Source organism: Osmerus eperlanus, chromosome 9 (genome assembly GCF_963692335.1).
Source record: "Osmerus eperlanus chromosome 9, fOsmEpe2.1, whole genome shotgun sequence".
NCBI lineage: Eukaryota > Metazoa > Chordata > Actinopteri > Osmeriformes > Osmeridae > Osmerus > Osmerus eperlanus.
Genome location: NC_085026.1, coordinates 13,474,156 through 13,501,140, shown reverse-complemented (window position 1 = coordinate 13,501,140; position 26,985 = coordinate 13,474,156). Strand labels below are relative to the sequence as shown.

The window sequence follows — 26,985 nt, the reverse complement described above, 5'->3', positions numbered from 1 at the left end:
CTCTCTCTCTCTCTCTCTCTCTCTCTCTCTCTCTCCCCGGGCTCCCTGCACACCTGTGTCTCGTTCCAATCACACAGCTGTTGTCTATTGTGTAATCACCCTGCCCTGTATATACATTTGCTCCCTTTGTCAGTCCTTGTTGGTTGTTGTCTATATGAGGGCCCGTGCTGTGTTCTGTTCTGCCTGGTAAAGTTATTGTGATCCTATTTCTGTATCCTTGCTCTTCAGTCCAGCAGGCTGGTAGGCCACAATTGGACTGTCCAATATTTACACTCTTCTCTGTTCACAATACTGTAGTAACTAATACACACCTGTTCTGTTACTAGAGCAATTCTCCACCATGCCTCAGACCTGACTTACCATTGCAGTACAGCCTGGAGAATCGTGACCCAGCAATCATCCAGTGCTTTAGCTTCAGTTAGCTAATAAGATTGTGCGTAATAAAGTACCCCCTGTTGTCTGCGAGTTACATAATAATGTAACCGCTCCGGAACAACCAGGAGGAGCAGTCGTCCTGACAGCCCCACACCGAGGACTGGCTTCTCAAGGAACCCAAACTTTTAATGTTACTGAACGGCCCAGCAAGCACACACATCTCCAGATTAATCCCTCATAGCAGGAGCGCTTGTCACACTAACACTCCCTCCTTAGAGAGTATCATGGAGTCAAACAGACAGCATCACCACAGTTCATTAAGTGGTGCAGTTGGGAGGGCAGGGATAATACAGCGTACCAATGTTTTCATGGATGCCGAGTGTCCCTATTTCTTTAGCCTGTCACAGAAACACGCCTGAGTCACCTTCCCCTAGACACACTCACACACTCACGAAGTCCGTCAGCACCATCCAGTCACACACACAAAGCATTAACCCGACACACTCACAAACACACATTTCTGATGCACGCCCTGTGTGACAGTCTGAGAAGCTGTAAGGCAGAGAGGGGGTCTCTTCCCTGCCCTAAATTGCTAACAAGTGGTGTATGTAGGGAGGACAGAGGGAAGGGCGAAAGGAGTATAGTGGGTCAGATAGGAGGGAGGGCAGTGAGGAGGCCGGTGAGAGGGATGGAAGGATGTAGGGAAGCCTTCAAGGGGATGAAGGGAGGGGTGAGGAGGATATAGAAAGGATGGAGGGTACAGGGATGGAGGGGAGGAGAGAGGGAGTGGGCGGGTGAGGCTCACGCTGGTGAGCGAGGGCTAATCCTCTTTCCTGCCTTCTGTGCAGCGGAGGACATTGACGATGCAAATCCTGGTGTGCAGAGTCAGGCAGGCCCAGAGACGGAGGCCAGGGAGATAGCAGCTGCTCTATCTGTACAGGACTGGAGCAGTGAGGACTGGGGTGGTTACAGTAAGTGGTGCATTCTGCTGGATTGTAGTGATGTCAGAACCATTGTGCTCCCGGTCCTGCCTCCCTATTGGCTGATGATGATTCTGATAGAAGGGCCTCTTATGGAAGCCCAAATCAAGCTGCCACCTCAGAGCAACGATATGACAGAAAGTTCCCTGACATTGCATGCGGGTCGCTGCCCAGAGACCCACCCTGATACCAAACACACTATGTAAGTAGTGTCCAACCTACTTAGATGCTATGCAGGCTGGGTCGACATAGCACAGCGGTGGTGTTTTGTGGCTGTTAAGCAGCTTATTAGCTGTTAAAGCGTTGAACTGCGGTCTTCTTTATAAGCGGTGACAAGGCCTGTCGCCGTCGCCATGGGCAACCTTTCATCAGAGAGTGGAAGGCACTTGTCTCTCTGTATCGACGAGGAGCGGCAGCCCACGTCTGCTGAGAGCCACTCACATCAAGAGAACATGAACCTAATCAATACAGCGAGGAGAGAGGAGGAGAGGGGAGAGGAGGAGAGGAGGAGGAGAGGGGAGGAGGAGAGGGCAGAGGAGGAGAGGGGAGAGGGGAGGAGGAGGAGAGTGGAGAGGAGGAGAGGAGAGGAGGAGGAGAGGGGAGAGGAGGAGAAGGGAGAGGAGAGGAGAGGAGGAGAGGAGGAGGAGAGGGGAGAGGAGGAGAAGGGAGAGGAGAGGAGGAGGAGAGGGGAGGAGAAGGGAGAGGAGAGGAGGAGGAGAGGGGAGAGGAGAGGAGGAGGAGAGGGGAGAGGAGGATAGGGGGAGAGGAGGAGAAGGGAGAAGAGAGGAGGAGAGGGGAGAGGGAGGGAGGGGAGGGGAGAGGAGGAGGAGAGGGGAGAGGAGGGGAGGAGCAGAGGAGAGGAGGAGGAGAGGGGAGAGGAAAGGGGAGAGGAAGGGGCGGGGAGAGAGGAGGAGAGGGGAGGGGAGAGGAAGGGAGGGGAGAGGAGAGGAGGAGGAGAGGGGAGAGGAGAGGAGGAGGAGAGGGGAGAGGAAGGGAGGAAAGGGGAGAGAGGAGGAGAGGGGAGAGGAAGGGAGGGGATGGGAGAGAGGATGAGAGGGGAGAGCAGAGAAGAGCTGTCCCAGGAATCATAATACATCGCTCTGAGTCACATGTCTCTTACCCGTGACCAGGAAGGTGCAGCGGCCCGCCCCGGCCTCGTTTGTGATGTCACAGGTGTACTCTCCGTATCCCTCGCGGTTGAGGCTGCGAACTTGGTAGTCTGTGTCATCCCGCTGATCGTTGAACGTGCCAACAGTGAGAAGGCGTGTCCCCAGCTTCCACTCGTACTTGAGGTCGCGAGCGGGGTGAGCCCGTAGCAGACGGCAGGTCAGGAGGAAAGCCCGACCCAAACCCTGACGGACCTCTGTGTACACCGGCTCCACCGTGGGGGGGTCTGCCATTGGGATTACATGATTTAGATTAGATTACTGTAGTGAGTTTCTAAATGACACAAGATTAGTTACATGAGATGAACATTTGTTGACTGTAGCACATAACTTTTCCCCAAATGCACGCACGCACAGACACACACACACACACACACAAATACACAAATACAGTGGCGTCTAACGAGCTACTGACACGAGAGGAGAGTTGACACGAAGGACTGGATGTAAAAAGCAAAAAGCAAAACTTTCAAAACCACTGCCTGACTCTGCACTAAATTGAGTGGGACCGCTGGGCTGCATCTAAAGTGCTGTATCATATTCTATGATTATTATCCCACGCAGGACAGTATAATGGGCAGAGCAGTAAGGGCTTGAGAAAGGGCCATCTTCTCTTCCCATCTTATTCAGAGTTCTCCGAGGAGCTGTCCTCTGTTGACTTTACGGAGGGAAAGAGCACAGCTAACAGCGTCCTGGTGGAAGAGGAGGAGGAAGAGGAGGATGAAGTGGACGAGGAGGGGGTAAAGAGAGAAGAAGGATATGGGCGACGAAGCTGGAAGAAGAGATGGAAGAACTGGAGTAGGGCGGAGGAGTTGAGGGAAGAGGTGGATACCTTAGGGACTGTTTTCATTTAGTTCAAAGAAAAACCGGCCTGGTTCACAAAAGATCTGAGTACCACTTCAGAGCAGATGATACTCCACATACTTCTAGACTTCATTCTACATACTTCTAATCTTCTCTCTTCCCTCCCTAAAGCCCTCTTGGCCAACTCTCTATCCCTAATGCTTGTTATACGCTGGATGGGGGTAGATTAGCATGTTGTAGGATAGAGTGCTACAAGGGTGAACATCAATACGCTTCGGAGGACATTTTCTATTTTGTATTACTGGAGGAAAAAATAATTGCAGGCGAAGATGAAATGCTTAAAGTAGTAATAATTGGGTCTTTTTCAGAGGGAGATGTGATCTTGGTCGGTTGGGTTTGGAGTGATGCTGAAGGAATGGATGTGCGAGGGTGGCAGTGAGTGTCAGAGAACGGCTGTAATTATCTTTTCATTAGACTGCAAATAGCACATAAATAATCATCAGCTTCCTATCAATGTTCCAGACAATTCATTTGAAGTTTGGAGAATGCTAAAGACTGCAGGACTACACTATCTGCACTGACATGCACACACACAGACACACGCATGCACAAACGCCGCTACAAAGCCAGATGCCACATCACAAACAAAAAGTAGGTGTGAAAGTGACAAGTGTGGGCATTGACCTTTACAGTTAGCATGCCTGGAACAATCCCTTCTAACCCCTAACCACACAAACATGCTCACACACACACACACACACACACACACACGTAGCTCTCCTCTTAGGAGGTTGGAAATCTCGAACAAAGCCAGCATGCCCTCCCTGGCCCCCGACTCAGTTTCTGCTAAACTGCACACGCACGCACACACACACAGACCAACATACACACACAGATACACACAGTCACACACACGTCATAATTACGTTTTTGTCAGTGTTTAGCTTGTACCCTGGCCAATAGATCCTATTAACCCTCAAGTTGATAAGGTGTCGTAGGAGATGGACTGAGGTGGAAACGAGGGATGGAGGGAGAGGAGGGACAAAAAGGGCAAGTGTCTCCGCTCTGCACTAAGGGGGGAGATAAGTGTTAATTGGGTTCACGTTTGTGACCTGGGAGTATTCAATTAAGACTGAGTGGGTCTGGAGTCTGTGGAGCTGGCAGCTGTGGCTCTGGGCCGGGCAGGAAGGAGGGTGGGGTCTAACATCTGCTCCTATCTTGACCAGCCTAGACTCATGGTTAGGTTGTTGTTAGTCATGAGAGCAATTCATCACTTTACACCTTTATATATATCCCTGAACCCTGGTGGGTTGTGCTGTATGCGTGTGTGTGCGCGCGTGTGTGTGTGTTTGTGTGTACAATAGCAATCATACACACTTGCGTAACTGGATTAAAATGGTCGGCCATTGTCAATGTCTTCAGCTCACATCCTGTATGAACCACAATGAGAGGTGTGCATTTCTGATGTAAGCAAGAAGTGGCATGCTAATAAATATCAGGAATGGTACCACTAGAGGGGGGATTCATTCCACTTTCCTCATACAGTGGTTACATATGCAGCCATTGTAGTCGAATGTAAAATGTAATTAATTCTATTTAAATCTTTGGTTAAACGCTGCCCTGGTTAAACACACTACTGTGGATACACACACATTCTTCTTCAACAGATGGCTAGTCGCCATGGCGTCAATGAGTGGGGAGGGACAGCTGTGGGGGAGGAGGAGGGGATGGAGGGATTGAGAGAGAGATGGAGAGTAGAATGAGATGGATGAGAGAGAAAAAAGAAGTCTATTTTCATTTCATTACCAATATAACAGAGTAATGCTGATCTGGGGGCTTAAAGCATGGGGATATCCAGGGCAATCTTTCTACCTCCCTGGTGACTGTGACAACATCCTGCTGCCCCTCTTCCCCTCTCTCTTCTCTCTATCCTCCACTCCAAATTTCGGTCTCTCCTTCTTTCTTTTTCTCCCTCTCCTTTTCTCGCTCCTGTTCTCGTCTCAGTCCATCTGCAGAACCACATCCCCAAACCTGTCTTTTCTCTCACTGCTCCCCCCTTCCTCCACGCTCCTCTTTGCTCTCATCCCTCTCTCCATCCCGCCCCCATGGACTCTGCAGTGGAGCAGCCTCAGCTGTCAGAGATGGAAGTACAAAGACATCATCCAGGGGCCCACACTGGTACCCAGCGTGGGCACACACACACACACACACACACACACACACACACACACACACACACACACACACACACACACACACACACACACAAGCACACACACACAAACATACACACTCATAAACCCACACAGCCAGAGGCTCACTCTGGTGCCCAGCTCCACCACCAGTAATGAGGCTTGTGGACAAGGATTATCTCCTAGCCTAGCCTAGCCTAATCTAACGTAGCCTAGCCTTTATTGTCAATGGAAACATAATGTCTTGACAATGTGTTATAGGAGGCTAGCACAAACACACATGGAATCTCCCCCACACCCATACACACACACACACACAATCATTCACAATGTTTTGCATCAGAATCAGAATCAGAATGGTATTTATTCGCCATGAAAGTTTGCACAGGCAAGAAATTTGCTTTGGCAGGAAGGTGCATAAAATAAACATATAGGAACCTAAAATTAAAAAATGTGGACTATCTATACTAAGGGTAAATAAACTAGCAGTACTAAGTGGAATTAGAATTAAATAAAATATACAATAAAATAAAAAAAATACTGACCTACGGGGTTATATTGTGTACACTATCTGCAGACAAGCAGCAGTAAATCAGAACCCATCTACTCAATTTGTATACCATGGTCTGCTGCCTTCATACTAACTTCACCTTACATGCCGGCTCTCAAGGACAGTCGCTGCAGGAGTTACATAATGAGAACTGTTAAAATGGCCAACCAAAGAATCGTGACTCACATGCACACTCACACAAGCACACGAAAACATTTACACACACACACACACACACACACCACACATGTTCACATGCAACATAAATGGGACGAGAAAAGAGACAGAAAGATGAGTGATGAGTGAAAGAAATTAAACGCAGAGCCGCATATGTGAATGAACTGCAAAAAAAGGCTTTGGTTTCCCGTTCGGCTTTCCTGAACAGATAAGCGCAGGTCTCTCTCTCTCTCTTTCTCCCCCTGTTCCCTCCTCTGTGTGTTCCCTCTGTGTGTTCCCTCTGTGTGTTCCCTATGTGTGTTCCCTCCTCTGTGTGTTCCCTCTGTGTGTTCCCTCCTCTGTGTGTTCCCTCCTCTGTGTGTTCCCTCTGTGTGTTCCCTATGTGTGTTCCCTCCTCTGTGTGTTCCCTCTGTGTGTTCCCTCCTCTGTGTGTTCCCTCCTCTGTGTGTTCCCTCCTCTGTGTGTTCCCTCCTCTGTGTGTTCCCTCTGTGTGTTCCCTCTGTGTGTTCCCTCCTCTGTGTGTTCCCTCTGTGTGTTCCCTCTGTGTGTTCCCTCTGTGTGTTCCCTCCTCTGTGTGTTCCCTCCTCTGTGTGTTCCCTCCTCTGTGTTTCCTGTGGTGGGGCTGGTCTCATGCCTCCTCTCCCTCTGGCAAAGTGGGGCACAGCGTAGAGTACAAGCTGCCCACAGGGATCATCCTTGGCTGACTCACACTACTGGGCAATGGTCCTGGTGAGCCATAGTGACACACACACACGCACGCAGCTCCCCTGGCTCATTCTTTCCTCACAGTGTGCACCAGTGGTGTGTGAGCAGGGGGAGGACACCAGGAAGTGAGAAGCGGTGATCTGAGCGAGAGAGGCTCTGGATTTCCACCAGCCAGCCTGCATCACCTCTCCTCTCCCTCTGATCTCTTCTTCTCTCATCTCCTTTTTCGCGTCGCACTTAATTCATAACACCAGCTCGCTTCTGTACACCATTCATCCCAACCCCACTCCACCAGGTTACATACACCAAGGGCTATTTACATTATGGATTATATGATTACATACCCTACCCTACCCCCCTCCCCTCACCTCCCTCTCCAAAATGCTCCCAGTCCTCCTGCCTCTTCTCCTGCACACAGCAAGCAAACCACTCCCACTAATGGACGGGAACCACTACACATCGTTCTTTGCAGGGCGTCAAGGTTTGCGAGGAACATTTCCTTCCGCACGTGGATGGATGGTGGGCAGCTGATTAGGACACATCAACCTCCCACAGAGAAAAGTTGTATTTTGTTCTTATGTATGTATGTATGCGGGGAGTCAGGTGGCTGAGCGGTGAGGGAATCGGGCTAGTAATCCAAAGGTTGCCAGTTCGATTCCCGGTCATGCCAACTGACGTTGTGTCCTTGGGCAAGGCACTTCACCCTACTTGCCTCGGGGGAATGTCCCTGTACTTACTGTAAGTCGCTCTGGATAAGAGCGTCTGCTAAATGACTAAATGTAAATGTAATGTATTGAATATGTAGCCCTGTCGCACTGCAAACAATGTGTATTATGATAGAGCACAAACATTCTAGAGTCACACTTCAGGGCATGATCGATGCTCTTCTTCTGTTGTGCCACCAGTGCATCCAGCTTAGTCTGGGCTATGGCCCCCTGGGATAGGTCTGGGGTAATACAAGAATCCCACAGGTGGCCACACACCTGTTCTCAGCACCCAAGGTTGAAATTCATATCAAACCTTGTGAATGATACAGGATACAGGTCCGACATTGATTCTCTCTCTACCTCTCCCTCTCTAGTGGTATCGAATTAGCCATCCAGCTATCTATTTACCTTTCTATCAATCAATCTCTTTTTCCCCCCCCATCTCTTTTTATCAGCATGAGGGATCTGAAAACCCTCTATGAGAGCTAGTTGGTAGAACACAGAAGATGAGACGTAAATGGTGGATAGCAGACAGGACATGAGGATGTGTGGGACAGGAGGGAAGGAGAGGCAGACATAGGAGACCCCTTCAGGACCACTCACACTGCACCACCAGCTCGATCAGGGCCTCGCGGGGTTTGACGTTGAAGCCGTTGTACTGACTGGTCTGGCAACGGTAGGTTCCCGTCATCTCCCTGGAAACGTTGAGGATGCGCAGCACGCCGTCGTAGCTCTCGGTGGTCATGGCTCCGTCGGGCATGGCGGCCTCCTTGTCGGCCCGGGACCAGAGGATGATGGGCTTGGGCTTGCCAGAGACCAGACACTGCAGCTCCACCGTCTCCCCCTCCTGGACCACCAGGGAGGACTTCCCCCTCGGCACCGTCAACTCTGGAGGGACTGGAGGCACCGAGAGGGAGGGTGGGAGCGAGGGAGGGAGAGGAGGAGAGAGAGGGAGGGAGGTAGAGAGAGGAGGAGAGAGAGGGAGGTAGAGAGAGGAGGAGAGAGAGGGAAGGAGGGAGGTAGAGAGAGGAGGAGAGGGAGGGAGGTAGAGAGGAGGAGAGGGAGGGAGGGAGGTAGCGAGAGGAGGAGAGAGAGAGGGAGGGAGGTAGAGAGGAGGAGAGAGAGGGAGGGAGGTAGAGAGAGGAGGAGAGAGAGGGAGGGAGGTAGAGAGAGGAGGAGAGAGAGGGAGGGAGCGAGAGGGAGGGATGTAGAGAGAGGAGAGAGAGGGAGGGAGGTAGAGAGAGGTAGAGAGGAGGAGAGAGAGGGAGGGAGGTAGAGAGAGAGGGAGGGAGGTAGAGAGAGGAGGAAAGAGAGGGAGGTAGAGAGAGAAGGAGGGGAAAGAGAGAGGAAGGGAACAAAAGAGAGGGGAAGAAATGGAGGGAGAGAGAAACAGAGACTTGTCATCAGAGACATAGCGTTGACGCAGGAAGTACAAAGGCAGAACTAAGCGAGGCGATAAAGCACTGCAACAGTCTCTCTCCTGAGCCTGTCTCGGAGACACGCTGTCTCAGGTCAGTCATGTAGATCAGTAGAGTACTCTCAGTTTTAGGCTGTGGGTTCTGTTACCCTCCAGGCCTGGCCGTGGGCACCAGCAGCCCAGCACTGTGCTCCTGCTGTGCTGCTGTGGGGCGTTACTGCAGCTTGTTATGTTCTGCTCCATTGGCTATGGGACAGGGATGGGACAACAAAGTCTAACACTGATTCAAAGACAAGCCCAAAGCCTTACTAACACATCCAGACAGCTAGATACAGGGGATTGTTAGAGGGGACAGAAACTTACACGTACATTTTTTTCCCGCATGCATGCACACACACCCCCCACTGCCACCACCAGCACTGGGTTACGTAAGGCCCTGCAGGAAACCTGCTCCCGAGACCTGGGTGTGTGTATAGGTGTGTGTGTGTATAGGTGTGTGTGCTTTTGCATGTGTGTATTCTCTCGAGGTTAGACCACACTAGCAGGCCTCTTCCAGCTTTCAGGGCAGGTCTAGAAGGTTCTACTGAAATTGGTTATAGACTCTGTGCTCTTCCATTAAGTAGCTCTAATGGCCAACAACGATCCCATGTCCATCTCACTGAGTGTTCTGAGGTTCACTCCCTCTCCATCTGGCTGTCAGAACCCCCACCAGAGAGAGAGAGAGAGAGAGAGATGGAGAGAGAGAGAGAGAGGGGGAGAGAGAGAGAGAAAGAGTGGGGGAGAGAGGGAGGGAGGGTTACGATAACTGTGCTTCTACGTGCTGTCTCTCATCTCTAACTGTCTCTCATCTCTCCTGAGCATTTTAAAATAAATTACGTATAAACATGTCCATAGATGTACAACTTAGAGAGGACCAGTTTGCCTGCCATTAAGCTGTGTGAAGTATGCACTATTTACACACACACACACACACACACACATACACACACACACACACACACACACACACACACATACATACACACACACACTGGAAGATGATCAGACAAGCTTACACAGGTGACCCAGCACAGTCAGGCTGTAAATAACCATGAGGGTTTGAAGTATAAACAAGCTAGAAAATATTAGCAGTACTTCCACACCAATTAACACTGAGCTGGAGCTGATTGAGTGGATGGATCATGATTACAGGCGAGTTGGCGTGACAACACTCCTGTTGGGATCAAAGCGACTGGATCTTATTATGCTGCTATGGTAACAGTGGAGGATCAGGTAGAAAAACTGAATTTGAGAGTTTGTTGGTGATTGTGTGTGTGTGTGTGGTTGTGTGTCTTTTACATCTACCTCCTTGACATTGTGTGTCCTTACTCCTGTCACACACTCAAGTGACAGCTTCAGACTCTTCCTCGTCATTATCCTCTTCATCCTCTTCCTCCCCTCTCCTTCGGGATAATAAAGCAACTATCAAGTTGTCAGAGAAGCTTTCAAACCAATCAGCTCCTCAGAGATGAATGTGTAAGTGAAAGTAGTCAAGGACACAGACTAAGAAAACAGCAGAAGACTGCTGGACTGGATCCAGCAAAGTAAGACAGGAGTCACACCTCTATAGTCTTCCAGGACTGGACTAGGACATGGTAGGACAGAGGGGCTAGACCTCTACAGCCCTACAGGACTGGACTAGGACATGGTAAGACAGAGGGACTAGACCTCTACAGCCCTACAGGACTGGACTAGGACATGGTAGGACAGAGGGGCTAGACCTCTACAGCCCTACAGGACTGGACTAGGACATGGTAAGACAGAGGGACTAGACCTCTACAGCCCTACAGGACTGGACTAGGACATGGTAGGACAGAGGGACTAGACCTCTACAGCCCTCCAGTAGAAGACAGTCCTGGACTAGCATATGGTAGGAAAGAGGAACCAAACCTCAACCTATCGAGAACAGGTCAACAGCCTTAGAAAAGGTCAACAGTTCGAGAACAGGTCAACAGTTCTAGAAAAGTTCAAGAGTTCTAGAAAAGGTCAACAGTTCTAGAACAGGTCAACAGTTCAAGAAAAGGTCAACAGTTCTAGAACAGGTCAACAGTTCTAGAAAAGGTCAACAGTTCTAGAAAATGTCAACAGCTCTAGAAGAAGTGTGTTCTCCGGGACCTCTCACCTGTCGTGGAGGAGATGTTGACGTCGATGCTGATCTCGGGGATGCCGCCATTCCTCAGCGAGGCCACGCACGTGTACGTGCCGAAGTCGGTGAATTTGAGGTCGATGATGTCCAGGTTGGTGGTGCCGGGGGACACCTCGGCATCGGTGTGGGTGATGACCATGCGCTCCGAACTGCGCAGCGGCCGGCCGTTCTTCAGCCAGCCGAACATCAGCTCCTCAGGGGGCGTGGCCTCCACCTGGCAGGAGATCTTGACCTCGCGGCCGATCTGGATGTTGTCGTCATTGTGGTAGGGGTCAGGGGTGATCCAGAAACGACCTTTCCTCAGGCCTGAAGGACGTGGAAATAGAAGAGATTAGAGGATTAGAGGGACAGAGAGAGAGAGAGAGCGAGCGCGAGCGAGAGGACAGGGCTGGGATTCAGATGAACAACCCCCCCCCTCCACACCACCCACACACACACACACACTGTTCAAAGCTGTACATGCTCTAATGCAGAACCCTCTACACTCTAAAATAAAATCTAAAATTTCCCCAAGCCACATTCCAAGATACACTACCTCACCTGCGACATGAGTGGAATTAGTGAAATATTACATGGCCAGCCAACCGCGACATAAATACATGAAAACTATGAACACAGCACAAACAGGAGCGAGGTTGTTCTCTTGTTCCACTGGGATCCCACCCACATTCTGGATAACACCACTGAGCTTAAATAGACTCTTTATAATAGAATCTTCCAAGGGGCACAAACATATTGTACACAGTTATGAACAGCAGATAAAAATACTCCAACAGAAAACGATATTAATGGTTAGTCCTATTTCCTTCGCCGCTATTAAGTCCTTTATTTATCTCGTGACAGGATATACAACTGCCTACTGACCAGGAAGTGCAGCTGCTGTTCTGCGTGGGGCCAGCTTGTTATTGTCCTCATTAATGAGAGATCAAGAGACATGCCCAGCACCCCTCCACCCCCACCTCCCCATCAGGGAGGACACACACCCCTGACAGAGAAGACCCAAACCTCTCCCTCACACAGTTTTTGGGGAGTACAAGGCACCGTGGTGTTGATCCGGCTCGGGGCAGCAGACTGCACATCTGGTCAGGATCTGAGTCCCAGAGAGGACATGCTCCTTCAGAATGCACACCCTCAACCCTCCACCCCAGAGAAACCCCAAGACATGCCACGCCCACAGCCCCATGTACTGACTCTTTGAGAAGACCCCCCCCCCCCCCTTACACAGAGAAACCAGTTCCGGCTGAGTTCAACATATTAATTTGTGCATAATGACCTCCACCTGGAGTCTAGATGTTACATAAGAAAAGTTTTACCAACACAGCATTGAGAGACAGACACATCATCCCTACTGGCACACACACACACACACACACACACACACACCACAATACAGCATACACAGCAGGCACGACGACCTCATTAGCATACAGTAATAACATACCTCTTCAAGTCCACACCTACTGTTACCTCAGTATCTAATCTAGACAACAATGAGTCCTGTGTGTGGGTATACACACAGAGTAGGTTGAGACCCACCATCAGAGATGTGATACACTGGGAGTGGGGGTTGAACTATCTGTGTTCAAGTTTGTAGTTGCGTAACCCTGCCATCTCTGCTCAGGGTCTCTACCTGTCGAGCATGAAGTGCACGTCCCTCACACACACACACACACACACATATATACACACATACAGTCTGCTGTACTCCAAATGGAGCCTCTAGAATTGGCTATGACTCTAGTTGGCTCTGGTGTGTTCTGGGCCAGAGTCTGGCACTCTCTCTCTCTCTCTCTCTCTCTTTCTCTCTCTCTCTCTCTCTCTCTCTCTCTCTCTCTCTCTCTCTCTCTCTCTCTCTCTCTCTCTCTCTCTCTCTCTCTCTCTCTCTCTCTCTTTCTCTATCTCTCTATTCTTTCTCTTTTCCTCTTTCTCACACCAAGGCTCATTTACAAGTCATTAATGGAAATATGATGCACTGTGAGCCCCACCACTGTAAATAATTTAGGAACAACTTTTATGAGATCAGATTAACATGTTGATTAACATGCTGGCATCAGATCTGAACAAGTTCCTATAGCGACAGGGAGGGGTGACAGTAGGCTGTGTACTGTACTGAGAAACAGAGGAGTCAGGTGGCTGAGTGGTTAGGAAGTCGGGCTATTAATCAGAAGGATACCGGTTCGATTCCTGGCTGTGCCAAATGACGTTGTGTCCTTGGGCAAGGCACTTCACCCTACTTGCCTCGGGGGGGAATGTCCCTGTACTTACTGTAAGTCGCTCTGGATAAGAGCGTCTGCTAAATGACTAAATGTAAATATCCACGTTCACCATAGGGTGTACCCGACTGTTATGGCTGCTCTCTCTCTCTTCTGTTCCCCATTTCTCGCTCTTCATCAATACGGCAATTTTGCTGAAACGTTATCTTTAGATGAGCTGCATAATGCTAGTGAGCTGCCATTATGAGACGTAAACACAGTCTTTATTGCACTTGCAGTGTGAGAGGAGAGGAGATGAAGGGGGTAATCTTTATAGACATGCTCTCTCTCTCTTACTCTATCTCTCTCTGTAGTAGCACGTGGATTGGGGTTTGATCTGAGTGAATGTGTTAATCTGGACAAAGCTGTTTATCCATCCTGACTTGTAGCTAACTGTGAGGAACGGGCTTTGAACAGGTCTCTCCTGCAGGTCCATGTCAGCCTGACTGTGGGACCGGGAGAAGCAGTGGAATCCACTGCTTTTAGCATTAGCCTCGCTGGTGTTCGTCTTTACAAGCACCTTTCATCTGACACCCTCCCAAAGCTGTTTACATCTTTAACATGGAACAGGCTGACAACTGCTGAGGGTTAGACCCAACATGACGCCCTCACACACACGCACACACACACACACACACACACACACTGATGCACCCCACTCTCTCTTACACTTGCATGTACGACCAAACATGACAGTTGCATAGCCTCTCTGGTAGTCCCTCAACCTGTTTTAATGAGGACGGTTTTCTTCAGTATCGCTCCTCGCATCAATCAGCTGCACAAACAGTGGAGGAGGAAGAGAATTGATCTGGTCCTTTCTGATGAGTCAGTCTCTTTCTTAGTCTCACACGCACACACACACACACATACAACACACAGACAGAAAGAAAACACACTTGTCCCCCACAGTACACACAATCTCCAATCAACACAGATTATTTTCCGATTGACAGTCTCCATGCTCAGGTCTCCCATGAAGGAGGCTATAGACTGCAGTGTTTGCTGTGTGAGATCTTGGTCAGTTAGCGTGTCTGTTCTACTGGTCTTGAAGAGGAGCAAGCCGCCAGGATGATTTGACTAAATAAATAGAGGTGAGATCTTGTGGCAAGGCTGCACGGTCAGCAGCTTACACACACGCACACACACACTTATGCAAACTCAAACGCTGCTCCACCACCACCACCACCACCACCACCCCCCACTCCCACTGATAAATAAGTTATAAACCACAATGTCAGGTCATTTCTCCCCCTGCACCGTCAACCAAAAAGTCCTCCACACAGCACACTATTGGCCTCTCCAGATACTTGGTGCTTTTATCCTCAGCCTGTACCGGTAATGTGATAGCTTGTGTGTGTGTGTGTGAGTGTGTGTGTTCGCTGCGAGCTGCTTTTCTTTTATTGATGGTGTTGTCAGTGGAAGCTCATCACTGCCCAGGGAATACCTGTCAGGGCTCAGAGAGTGCTAACATAAGCTGGATTTCTAACCTCAACTTTCACCCTCCCCCCTTCCCCTTTGCTCTCCCGTACTCCCTCCCCCTCGAGTTCTCTCTCTCTCTCTCTCTCTCTCTCTCTCTCTCACACACACTCTTTTCCACTCTCTCTGAACTCAGCAATGTTCTTCTACTCTGATTCAATGTGTCAAATGGCATAAATTACCCTGTTAAATACAAGTTTACTCTGAGCAAGGTTTGGAGCAGGCAACAGTTTAATTACTCAAGTCAAATCTCAAACCAATACTAAATACTAAAGCTTGTCCAATCGCCTTTGCTCATTTTGATGGATGGGCGGGATAGCTCCCACCCTGAGCCCTGCTGTACTGCAGCCAAGTGACTGGTCCAGGTCCTGGCAGGGCTGCTGGTGTTGTTGCCAGCCACAGAGCTGTAGATGCATACAAACCATCGGTAACACTTTATAATAAGTCAACGCTTTTTGGCATTTACAAAGTGTTAACTAATAGTTAGTTAATCCTTTATAAAACATTTTGAAACATTAACAATACATTATTAAATAGTTAATAAGCTTATTATTAAATGCCATGTTAATCATTAATAAACACTGTTAAACATTATGGATTTGATTCATAATACAATTCATAAGGTGTTTGATAACTGCATTACCATACTTTATAGACAGCTTGTTAATATAGTTGCAAACCAGTAGTTTATAATCTGTTAATGGTACATGAGCTGGTATAGAAAGCATTAGCAAATGGTGAACAAACCATTTACATTACCTTTACAAAGCATGAGTAAATAACTAACAACATATTTACTTATGTCTTTAATTAATGTATGCCAAGTCGAATACATGATGTACACTAATACTTAGCAGATGTCTTAACAACTATTTTATAAACACTTACTAATGATGCAACTTGTGATTAGTAATGCAAGTTATAAAGCATTTACTAACTGTTAGTTAAGGCTTTTGTGTTATTTATTAAGATGTTCTTGTCCATTCTCAAACCTCACATTCACAAAGGTATCATAACAACTATTTTATAAACACTTACTAATGATGCAACTTGTGATTAGTAATGCAAGTTATAAAGCATTTACTAACTGTTAGTTAAGGCTTTTGCGTGACCAAATCTAAAGTGTGATCTATCTATGCCTTATTAAACATTTATAAGTTATTTATTAAGGTATTCTTGTCCATTCTCGAACCTCACATTCACAAAGGCTGAACATAGGTTTCTCAAAAGGAAACAGACACAACACAATGTGATACACAAAATTACTATTTTATTGAAGTAATGACAGGCATGTGTCTTACTAACTACAGTACTTAGTTAGCTCTACTAGCCGAGAGTGACAGCGGTCGATACGTTATAACCTCAGTTTGATATTTCCCGGCATGACCGAACGGTCGAGGTTAGTAAGTTGTTTATTATATGGCATTTTTAGCTCTTTTCATTTAAAACCGTCGTTTTGTTCAGCTCTACTCAAGTCTTCACACGGTGTGTTTCAGGTGTTAGCACCTACAGTACTGTACCTAGCAACCAATCTGAAATCTGAGCAACCAAACCTAGCAATCTGCCCAGCGCTTGTCGTTTATATCTCTGTGTTCACGCTTTTCTGCTCTTTTAGAAAGTTAAGAATTTCCTCGTCGCTGTTGATGTCTTCATTGTCATCTGGATAGTAAAACTCCTCGATCTCGCTCATTTTGAAGATGACATCAGCGGAGGGCAATAAGAATACGTAGCGTTATCAGACCGCAGGTCAATACGCGCATAGAATATAAAGAATTAATACGCGGCTGGCATGACTACCCATTAGCCAATCAGAACGCTCGTACTGTTGTTGCAATTGAACCAATATGCTGTTCTTATTGGATCAGAAGACGTTCTCAAAAGAGTTGTTGATATGTTGCCTTGGAGATGTAGTGACGTCACCAGTACAAGTGCAGCTGATTGCTCTGACAAGATGGCGTCTGCTCCAGATTCGCAGTGTTTGATTTGGGATCTTCCCACATATTGTTGTAGCGTTAGTATATAAGAAACCAAATGTTTACTCTTCGACAGGTCAGGAAACGCTTTGTCGCCTCAATTTGTTAAAACGATTTGTTTGTTTGTAACCCTCGACCTACGGTCTCGGTTAACAAACGTTTTAACAAATCTCTGCTTTCAAAGGCGTTTGCAGACCTGTCGAGGAGTAGCTAGCTAAACATTTGCAGTTTATTACAGCCATTTTTTGAAAATAAAATACAGCTTTGGGTAACCAACTTTTATACCAATTCTACTGTATTGCTTCTTAATGGAAATAAAATACTATTTTATTACCCAGGTAAATAAATTAACAGCTATTTCTTCTAAAAAACAAAAACACAACATCTATAGGCCTATAGTCTTTCTATAAATGCTTAATAAGGCATAAATAGTTCACACTTTAGATTAGGTCACGCAAAAGCCTTAACTAACAGTTAGTAAATGCTTTATAACTTGCATTCCTAATCAGAAGTTGCATCATTAGTAAGTCTTTATAAAATAGTTGTTAAGATATCTGCAAAGCATAGTGTACATCCTGTATTCGACTTGGCATACATTAATTAAAGACATAAGTAAATATGTTGTTAGTTATTTACTCATGCTTTATAAAGGTAATGTAAATGGTTTGTTCACCATTTGCTAATGCTTTCTATACCAGCTCATGTACCATTAACACCTTTTAAACTACTGGTTTGCAACTATATTAACAAGCTGTCTATAAAGTATGATAATGCAGTTATCAAACACCTTATGAATTGTATGATGAATAAAATACATAATTTTTAACAGTGTTTATTAATGATCAACATAGTGTTTAATAATAAGCTTATTAACTATTTAATAATGTGTTGTTAATGTTTCAAAATGTTTTATAAAGGATTAACTAACTATTAGTTAACACTTTGTAAATGCCAAAAAGCGTTGACTTATTATAAAGTGTTACCAAACCATCTACTGTACCCCCTCACCTCCCTACACACACACACAGTCATTTAGCAGACGCTCTTATCCAGAGAGACTTACAGTAAGTACAGGGACATTCCCCCGAGGCAAGTAGGGTGAAGTGCCTTGCCCAGGAACAGAACGTCATTTTTGACACGCCCGGGAATCGAACCAGCGACCTTCTGACTACTAGCCCGATTCTCTAACCGCTCAGCCACCTGACTCCCACCTGACTCCTACCTCGGACCAGGATGCTGGTGGACTTCTTGGCAGGGTTGCCCACGTTGTTGTTGGCCATGCAGCTGTAGACGCCGGCATCCTCCAGGGTGACGGCCGGCAGGGTGAGCGTGCCCCCGTTCAGGACACTCTTCCTGGGCAGCTCGCTGGGGCTGCGGACCCAGGTCAGCGTGGGGGTGGGTTCGCCTCCTGCCGTCACACACACCAGGGTCACCGTCTGACCCGGGTTCACCACCATGGGGTCCTCCACCAGGAGCTTGATGGTCGGGGAGGCTGGGGGATTGGGAGAGTGGAGGGTGGGGGGTTGGGAGAGTGGAGGGTGGGGGCACAAAGGGGAAGAGGATTAGTTTAGCAAACTCTTAGAATGCATGACATATTAGATATAGATTCAATATTATATATCCGATAAACTTCCCGGTTTCTGATGTGTTTTGAGCGTGGGTCCACTGGTCCACTCATGTGTGAGCGCTTCCTCCTGTACCTGTTCTGTTGGAGAGGGAGAAGCGCACGCTCTTGTCCGAGAGGCCGCAGACACTGCGCACCGAGGCCACGCAGCTGTAGTTGGCGTAGTCCTGAGGACGCAGGTTCTTCAGCTTCAGGATCTTGGTTTCCCCCTGTGAGACCACAGCACGGGAGACATTCAGCACCATGCCGGTTTTTTGTGAAAGCGTAGAGTAATACAAGATGACACCCAGACTGGCGGTCTCACTTCCGTGAAGAACAATTCCTAGACAGGAAGGAGGTCATGACTGTCTAATCTATCAAGTCTCACCTGTGTGAAGAACGGTTCATAGATCTCCACTCCCTTGTCAGAGCCCTGGGACAGGAACTCTCGTCCGCGGCGCCAGCTGTAGCGGACCGGTGGGTTGGAGTTGGCCACGCAGCGCAGGAACACGGTCCTCTCGTAGTAGAACTGCTCCTTGGCCTCGCCTATACTCTGGTGCACTGTCACCTCAGGATCATCCAGGACTGCAGGGAGGGAGGAGGGAGGGAGGGAGGGAGGGAAGGAGGGAGGGGGGGGGGGGGGGAGGGAGAAGGGAGAAGGAGGAGGGAGGAGGGAGCAGGAAGGAAAGAGGAGGGAGGGGTGAGAAAGAGAGATAGGGGAGGAGGAGGAGAGGGTAGGAGGGAGAGGGGAGGGAGGGAGGAAGGAAGGAGGGAGAAGAGAGGTTTGGTGACCCAGTCTCTTCTGGTTTGCGATGAGGGTATTTTAATGACATCAAGCTGTCTAGGAACAGCTTTTGTCACTTGTTGTGGGTCAAATAATGGAAAGCAATTACACGCTGCCTCAATCCCTGACTGCTAGCTGTGCGCATAGACGGAGTGGTCAGCCGACACTCTCCTCTCCCTTCTCTTCCTCCCCTTCCTTCTCCTCTCCTCTTTTTTCCACTCCACTCCACTCCTCTCCTCACACAATCTGCCCTCTTACAGGGAAACAGGGTTTATATTGTACGTACACTTAAGCATATAACCTCTTAACAACAGGCAAGATTTGCATGTTTTTTTTATCCTGTGTGTCTTCTGTTGCAGCGTGGCCTGTTCTATGCATACCGCATGAGGGACTGGAATCCTATTGAAATATAATTTACAATTTCTTTTTTGTCTGCTGCACTTTGGCATCAGCACAGAGAATCGCCAATTTGTGGAAACCGTCTGGTAGAAAATCAAAAGGCAGACTCTTCAAACCATCCTGAAGAAGAAAGGGAGAAGTTCAGGAATCCACAACTTCAGTCCGTAATTGTCAATTGTCAAGTGCAGACAGACACTCAAGCGAGGCGCTTTAAGAAGTTTTGACAGACAGAGAGACTAATGCAGTGACGAGAACCACTTAGAAACTCCACCAGATAGAGGGGCTTTTAAAACTGTGATTTTGACGAGAGCTTGATAATTACTTGAAAAGTGCTTGACAGGGGAGCCAAGGGCTCTTATGATCTACTTCAGGATGCAGAGAAGCACCTTGATAAAAACAGAAACACTCCACAGACAGAGCCCCATGTGCTGGCCAGGCTTACTTCCTGTGAGGCCCCATTACCACGTCTCTGCATGTTTAATTATGCAGAGTGGTCTTGCATGGAGGCCATCCATGCCCTCACTGTGCTCCACGCCAGTCTGTATCTGGGTCAGCTCTGGACTCCAGACCTATCCAAGGCTCTACAGCTTGGCACATTCTTCTCTCTGTGTTCCTTTGTCACCGTGAGGAACATTCGTAAACTCTTCACTTCTTCAAGTCTTTACTTTTCGCTTTCCCTTTCCCACGGCAGCATTTGGAGATCTGTGGGAGTCTTCTCTCTCTTCTGTTCATCGCAAAGGGAGACAGGATCAAACATATGTTCAGTCTGACATTTATCTTGGAAATGGGTGCCGTTTGGGAAGAGCTTCAGCTACCGTGCAGCATGTTGCGAAAGAGCTACGCAAATAGCAGTTGGGGGAGGCACCGAAATGTGCTGAATCGTATCATAACAGCAAAATGTCACGAGAATCAATTCACAATTATCCTCTGCGATCAAGACTGTCATATCAGAGTGATTAATTTGTTTCAGCTGTGTACTGTAGCTAAAACAATCACTCCCTATACATAAACATGGACACACATTTAACTATGCACACACACAGAAAGGTCAAACTAATAAAAATAAAAATAATCAGTAGCTATGGTGTGTTAGCTGGGATTGTGTGATTGTGTGTGTGCATGTCCGTGTCCATGTATGTAAGCCTGTTTGTGCGTGTGTGTGTGCGTGCGCATGTGTGTGCGAGTGTGTATGTGTGTGTATGTATGCTCGCAGCCCACTCACAATACACGTCAACGCGTATGGACTTGATGGCAGGCGAGCCCAGGCCGTTGTCAGCCTTGCAGTAGTAGCGTCCTCCCTGGTGCCGTTGGATCTTGGCTATGCGCAGCGTCTCGTTGAACACGCTGGAGTCCTGGAAGCGATCAGACGCGCTGCCTGCTGTCTTGGTCCAACGGACCTGAGGGGGGAGAGGGAAGGGGAGGGTGAGTTCCAGAGGAGAGGAAGAGGGGGGGGGGGTTGGGGTGAGGGGTGAGCCCCAGGGGGGAGGAGGAGGGGGGATAAAGATAGGTAAAAGGTAGATAAAGATAGAATGGACATCTGGTAAGAAAGGATTAAATCTGGACGGGAGGCTGGAGGACCAAAGGTAATCAGGTCAGCCAGTCACACGCACACACACGCACACACATCCATGCAAAAAGGGCTGTTTTGTTTTGTTACTGTACGTCTTCATATTTCATACAGTGCAGTATTGTAAGTCCCAGAAAGTCTAAACTGGTGTCACAACAGCTTTTGTGGATAGTTGTGTAGGAAGGAGTGCTGTCTGGATGGATGGGTCTGTGTGTTTGCCCATGCGTGTCAGTGTTCAGGCCCATGAACTGACGAGAGGTCATCAAACATTGATCAGGTAGTCTTGTGAGATTCCTCCAGAGGTAGCTACATGTGTCTAACAGGCATTTGCCATTATGGCGGGTCATATCAAGCTGCTACATGCCACGCGGGCCTGAAAGGCATGCTAAAGACCTGGGACTAATGGAGATATGTACAGTAGGGCTCGGACACAATATGACACAAATGTCAATATTCTTTTAAAGCAGCCTTTTGGAGCGTGAAAAGTTATGAGTTTTTTTTTTGCTGTTACTTTAGAATTATTATTGAATTTATGGGCTCAAGAATGTCAAGAACGACTCTAGGGTGTTTTATCTGAACCACGCACAGGGGCCGTGGTGTAAGGCAGGCTCACTGCTGCTGTCAGCAGTCTGACAGGCACAGAGTGCAATATAACCACCTTAAACCACCTCTAACCTCCAGCTTCCACCCTCCTCCTCCCCGTTCCTCCACCTCATACTGCCGATGTCAGTCTCAACCTCAGAGAGTCGCTCTGTCAGTCTGACGCATGCACTCAGCTCTGCTCTGAGGTCAGCTGATCATGCCATCCTGTGATAGGCTGACTGTGCCGCTAACTGCAGCCAGTCAAGCATGTTGATCGGACAGATAAAATACATTAACCATCTGACGGACGGATGGATGGAGATGGAAAGAGGGATGGATGGATGGAGATGGAAAGAGGGATGGATGGATGGAGATGGAAAGAGGGATGGATGGATGGATGGAGGGAGGGATAAGATGAGTGCTCCCTTAAGTACTTCCTCACACATTCTCTCTCTCACACACACACACACACACAGATTGACTGATGTCACTTTTCAATCCATTCATACAGAATCAGTCAGGCATGATTCAGTTTCCTAACCCTTCCCAGCAGCAAAGCGCTGATCTCTGAATTCTAAATGCATGTGTGTCTGTATTTAAGTCTGTGTGCATGCATGTGTGTATAAGTGTTTGTGTGTGTGCGTGTCTTTGTGTGTATGTGTTTATATATGTATTTATGTGTGTGTTTGTGTGTGTGGCCCCCTGTGTACACTCACTCCACCAGTCAGCCAGACAAGTGGAGCAAATTGGCCATTCAGCCCAGACCACGGCCTTGCTGGTCCTGTGTGTGTGTTTGTGTGTGTGTGTGTGTGTGTATTTCTTCCTGTGTGGCTGACCTACATTGCAACAAACCCCTCCTTTATCATTAGTTAGCTACTGCTCCTAAAATATGCGGCATGGTTTCAGAGCTTTACTGACCTACCCGGTTAAGCCTGTGTGTGTGTTTGTGTTGAGGGTGTTCAGAGGTGTAATCAAGGCCCTCTAACCTTGCCCACCCTACAAATGATCCCCATCTCACTGACTAATTGGAAATGTCTCAGCTTTCATTTCCATTCAAGATTGAGTTGGTCAGCTAGTGTTTTCTCTCTCTCTCTCTCTCTCTCTCTCTCTCTCTCTCTCTCTCTCTCTCTCTCTCTCTCTCTCTCTCTCTCTCTCTCTCTCTCTCTCTTCCTTACTCAACCTAATTTGTCTTTGCCTCTCTCTCCCTCCCTCTTGTTTAGAATAATAACCAGCAGAGATATGGCCAGCCTGGTCTCTATGACCCCGCCCATGGCGAGAGGATCCAATCCATTACATGCTCTGCTGAAGATGGGAGGTAGCGTGGATTTGTTTACACGCATATTGGTGTTGGTTAGGAATAACATCGTATTGGAATTCAGGGAGCTTAGCCACGCTAGCTTTCTCAAATACGGTGTGTGTGAGTGTGTTTGTGTATGTCTGGATTGGTGTGTGTGTGGTAATGGCATGCCCTATCCTAAGTGACTTTTGTGTATATTTCTGTGTTCAGAAGAATGTGAACATTTCACTAAGCAAACAACAAAGAGACAGACTGTGACAGACTGTAAATCTATTCATATGATGGATAGTACTGTGGTCAACACAAACTGAAAAACCTGTCTATCTGTCTACCTGCCTGTCTGCCTGCCTGCTTACCTGCCTGTCTGCCTACCTCCCTGTCTATCTGTCTACCTGCCTGTCTGCCTGCCTGCTTACCTGCCTGTCTGCCTACCTCCCTGTCTATCTGTCTACCTGCCTGTCTGCCTGCTTACCTGCCTGTCTGCCTACCTCCCTGTCTATCTGGTCACCTGCCTGTCTGCCTGTCTGCCTATCTGGTCACCTGCCTGTCTGCCTGCTTACCTGCCTTTCTGTCTGCCTGGTTTCCTGCCATGCCATTATGATGTAATGATGATAATACCTGTGAGACAGACAGAAGTGGATTGTATGGGAGAGGAGACTGTTTGAGAGAGTATAGAAAGCGTGGGTTATAGAGTGAGAATGTGTGTGAGAGACATGCAGGGCGAGTGTGTGGGTCAAAGAGTTAGAGATCTAAAGTATGTGTGTGTGACTCACTGAGAGAAGAGTGTGTGAGAGAAAGATAAAAGTGTGTGTATGTATGAGAGCGAGCGAGCGAGCGAGAGAGAGATCCAGCCTCAGCACCAGGGCTCTGCAGTGACGTAGGGCCCAGTGTGGGAAAGACAAGCGAGCCAGCCCATTGGCTATTCTATTTATAGCTTCCTTCCTCCACAGGCTGTCATCAGCAGCAGCCTGCAGGATCTGCCACAGGCCTGGGTCTGTGTATATGCGTGTGTGTGTATGCGTGTGTGTATGTGTGTGTGTGCGTGCGTGCGTGTGTGTGGGGGAGGACAGACAGTGACTGGAAGGGAGGAGGAGTGGAGAGGAGGAGGATAGGAGGTGTGTCAGAGTTAGAGGAATGTACTGTACAAAGGAAGGGTGATATAACAAGCCCTACACACGGTTCACTCACGCGCTCCGTTTCAAAAAGAGGTGGAAAGGCCAGGAGAATAGAAGAGAAAAGGAAAGAAGAGGAGAGAAGAGGGGAGGGGAGAGGAGGAGGGAGAATGGAAGAGGAGATGAGAGAAGGTAGAGGGGAGAAGAGGGAATAGGAGGAGGGGGAATGGGAGAGGAGATGAGAGAAGGTAGAGGGGAGAAGAGGGGAGAGGAGGAGGGGGAATGGGAGAGGAGATGAGAGAAGGTAGAGGGGAGAAGAGGGGAGAGGAGAGAGGAGAGGAGACAAGAGTGGAGAGGACAGGAGGCGGAGAACAGAGGGACAGGAGAGGAGTAGATAGGAGAGGAGGAGAAGAGAAAGGAGAAGAGAAGGAGAGCAGAGTAGAGGAGGTTGTCACTTCTGGCTTCACTGGGCCGACAGCGTGACAGAGGAAAAAGGAGATGCCAAGGCAACACCCAGCAGCCGACAGGCCTGGACCTGACCCAAGACAGCTCCATCTGAGACAACAAACACACACACTCTAGAAACACACAGAACGACAACCAAGAGTTGGGGAAGATCGAAGGGGGAGGAGAGGATGAGGTGCATGAGAATTCGGAGGAACAGGGCGAGCTGTACCGTTGTCAACATCTGTGTGTGTGTGTGTCAGATGTGCGTGCTTTAGGCGTGCGTGTCAGACGAGTGTGCGCGCGTCAGAAGCGTTAGTGTTTCACTCGGAGGCGCGGGAGCCCGGCCCGCCGCAGAAGGCGGCTCTCTCATTCCCAGCTCCCCCTGAGAACCCATCTTCTCTTCGCTCTCCTTTCATTCGGCTTCGTACTCAGCCAGAAATTGCTCTTCAGAGCGTTTTTGTGCATAGGAGCCCCAGAGTACTTTTGGGGCGTAAATGGCAGACTCCCTGGTGACGAGCTGCAGCTCTGCTCCAGCTGACTCTCCTCTCCCATGGCGTCTATCTCCCCCCCCCACGGGAGGTCCAAGCACGTCTGCCTGATCGCTCTCATTTACACACACGCTGAGCTCAGGAGGTAGAACATAGCTAGGTCACAGTGTGTGTGTGTGTGTGTGTGGGGGGGGAGGGGGGGGAGGAGGAGTGTGGGGAGAGGGGGTTTAAACAGAACCCTGTGAACCCTTTAAGTGTATGTGTGTTCAGTAACGTAGGCGTGTGTGTGTGTACGGTGTCACTATGACAGTAACCGAGGGGGGATTGGAACATAACCCTATGTACCCTGTGTCTGCATGTGTGTACAGTAACCTGTGCGTTACCTGGGGTCGGGGGTGTCCCGTGACCAGACACTGCAGTTCCAGAGTCTCTCCCTCTCTGATGGTGTACACTCTCTCTGTGTAGCGCTCCTCCTCAATGTTGCAGGCGTGGCCAGAGTGCACGATGCGCACTGTGGGGGGCGCTGAGGAGACAGGAGGGCAGGTCAGAGGGCAACACGTGGACCAGAGGGCCCCAGAGGACATGCTCACGGGCTTAGAGAAAAAACGCTGTAAAACAGGCGATGCATTCAGATGGGAGGAAGTACATTTGGTCATTTAGTAGACGCTCTTATCCAAAGCGACTTACAGTAAGTACAGAGACATTCCCCCGAGGCAAGTAGGGTGAAGTGCCTTGCCCAAGTACACAACGTCATTTTGCACGGCCAGGAATCGAACCAGCAGCCTTCTGACTACCAGCCCGATTCCCTAACCGCTCAGCCACCTGACTCCCCCAGTAGCTACTCCCCCAGTAGCTACTGTCAGGCCTAAAGAGTTTCCATTACCTGTAGGTGTAACTCCAGTCTAAAGTGTTAATATGTGAACTCTCCATGACACGAACACTGCGAGATGCTACGTGAATATGTTGTGATTCATCACACCTCTCGCACTTAGCAACGCTGTACTCGCATGCTGGGTGATTTGCTCATGTTTACTCATTTACTCTTACATAAATACAGTCAGGATATTTGTCGTCAGGTAAAAATAACTCACTGGTTTCATGTGACTTATGTGGTTGCGAATTATACCCAGGAGATTGAAAATGGAGATTGTTCCATTATAAATTTCTACCTCTGAGCAGCAGAACAAACGGTCAGACAGACAGGCTGGAGACAGACAGACAGGCAGGAGACAGATGACAGACAGGCAGACAGGCAGGCTGGAGACAGACAGGGGCAGGAGACAGACAGACAGAGAGACAGGCTGGAGACAGAAAGACTGGCTGGAGTCAGACAGACAGACAGACAGACAGGAGACAGATGACAGACACACAGGCTGGAGACAGACAGAGGCAGGAGACAGACAGAGAGACAGACAGACAGACAGGCTGGAGACAGAAAGACAGGCTGGAGTCAGACAGACAGACAGGCAGGAGGCAGTCAGCAGCAGCTCCAATCATCCCCCTTTATAAAGCCTCTCTCCCAGGGCTGCTGTAATATCCTGCTGCTCTACCTGCCGCCCTGGCAGCTCTTCCAGGGGACCGAGCCAGACTGCAGGAGTGTGCTCGAGATGAGCCAAATATCATGAGAGGATTGATGGTGTGAAAGTAGGCCTCCACTGAGACGCTCCCCCTATCTCAGGATATCAGCACACGGGAATAGCAGGAGAGAGAGAGGGGAGATGTTTAGCTACGCAGTGTCAGTCCACTG

At 48.6% G+C, this 26,985-nt stretch overlaps 1 protein-coding gene across 1 annotated transcript in view; it reads right to left on the bottom strand.

Moving 5' to 3' along the window:
• mdga2a (MAM domain containing glycosylphosphatidylinositol anchor 2a) overlaps nucleotides 1-26,985 on the bottom strand; it is a 60,940-nt gene that overhangs the window by 16,640 nt on the left and 17,315 nt on the right. Inside the window, exons 2-9 of the mRNA XM_062470157.1 lie at nucleotides 25,622-25,761; nucleotides 20,968-21,142; nucleotides 18,951-19,147; nucleotides 18,660-18,792; nucleotides 18,182-18,451; nucleotides 11,235-11,564; nucleotides 8,260-8,553; nucleotides 2,476-2,748 (exon numbers count right to left, since the gene is read on the bottom strand). Coding sequence (XP_062326141.1) covers nucleotides 2,476-2,748; nucleotides 8,260-8,553; nucleotides 11,235-11,564; nucleotides 18,182-18,451; nucleotides 18,660-18,792; nucleotides 18,951-19,147; nucleotides 20,968-21,142; nucleotides 25,622-25,761 — 1,812 coding nt within the window. The remainder of the gene's footprint in view (nucleotides 1-2,475; nucleotides 2,749-8,259; nucleotides 8,554-11,234; nucleotides 11,565-18,181; nucleotides 18,452-18,659; nucleotides 18,793-18,950; nucleotides 19,148-20,967; nucleotides 21,143-25,621; nucleotides 25,762-26,985) is intronic.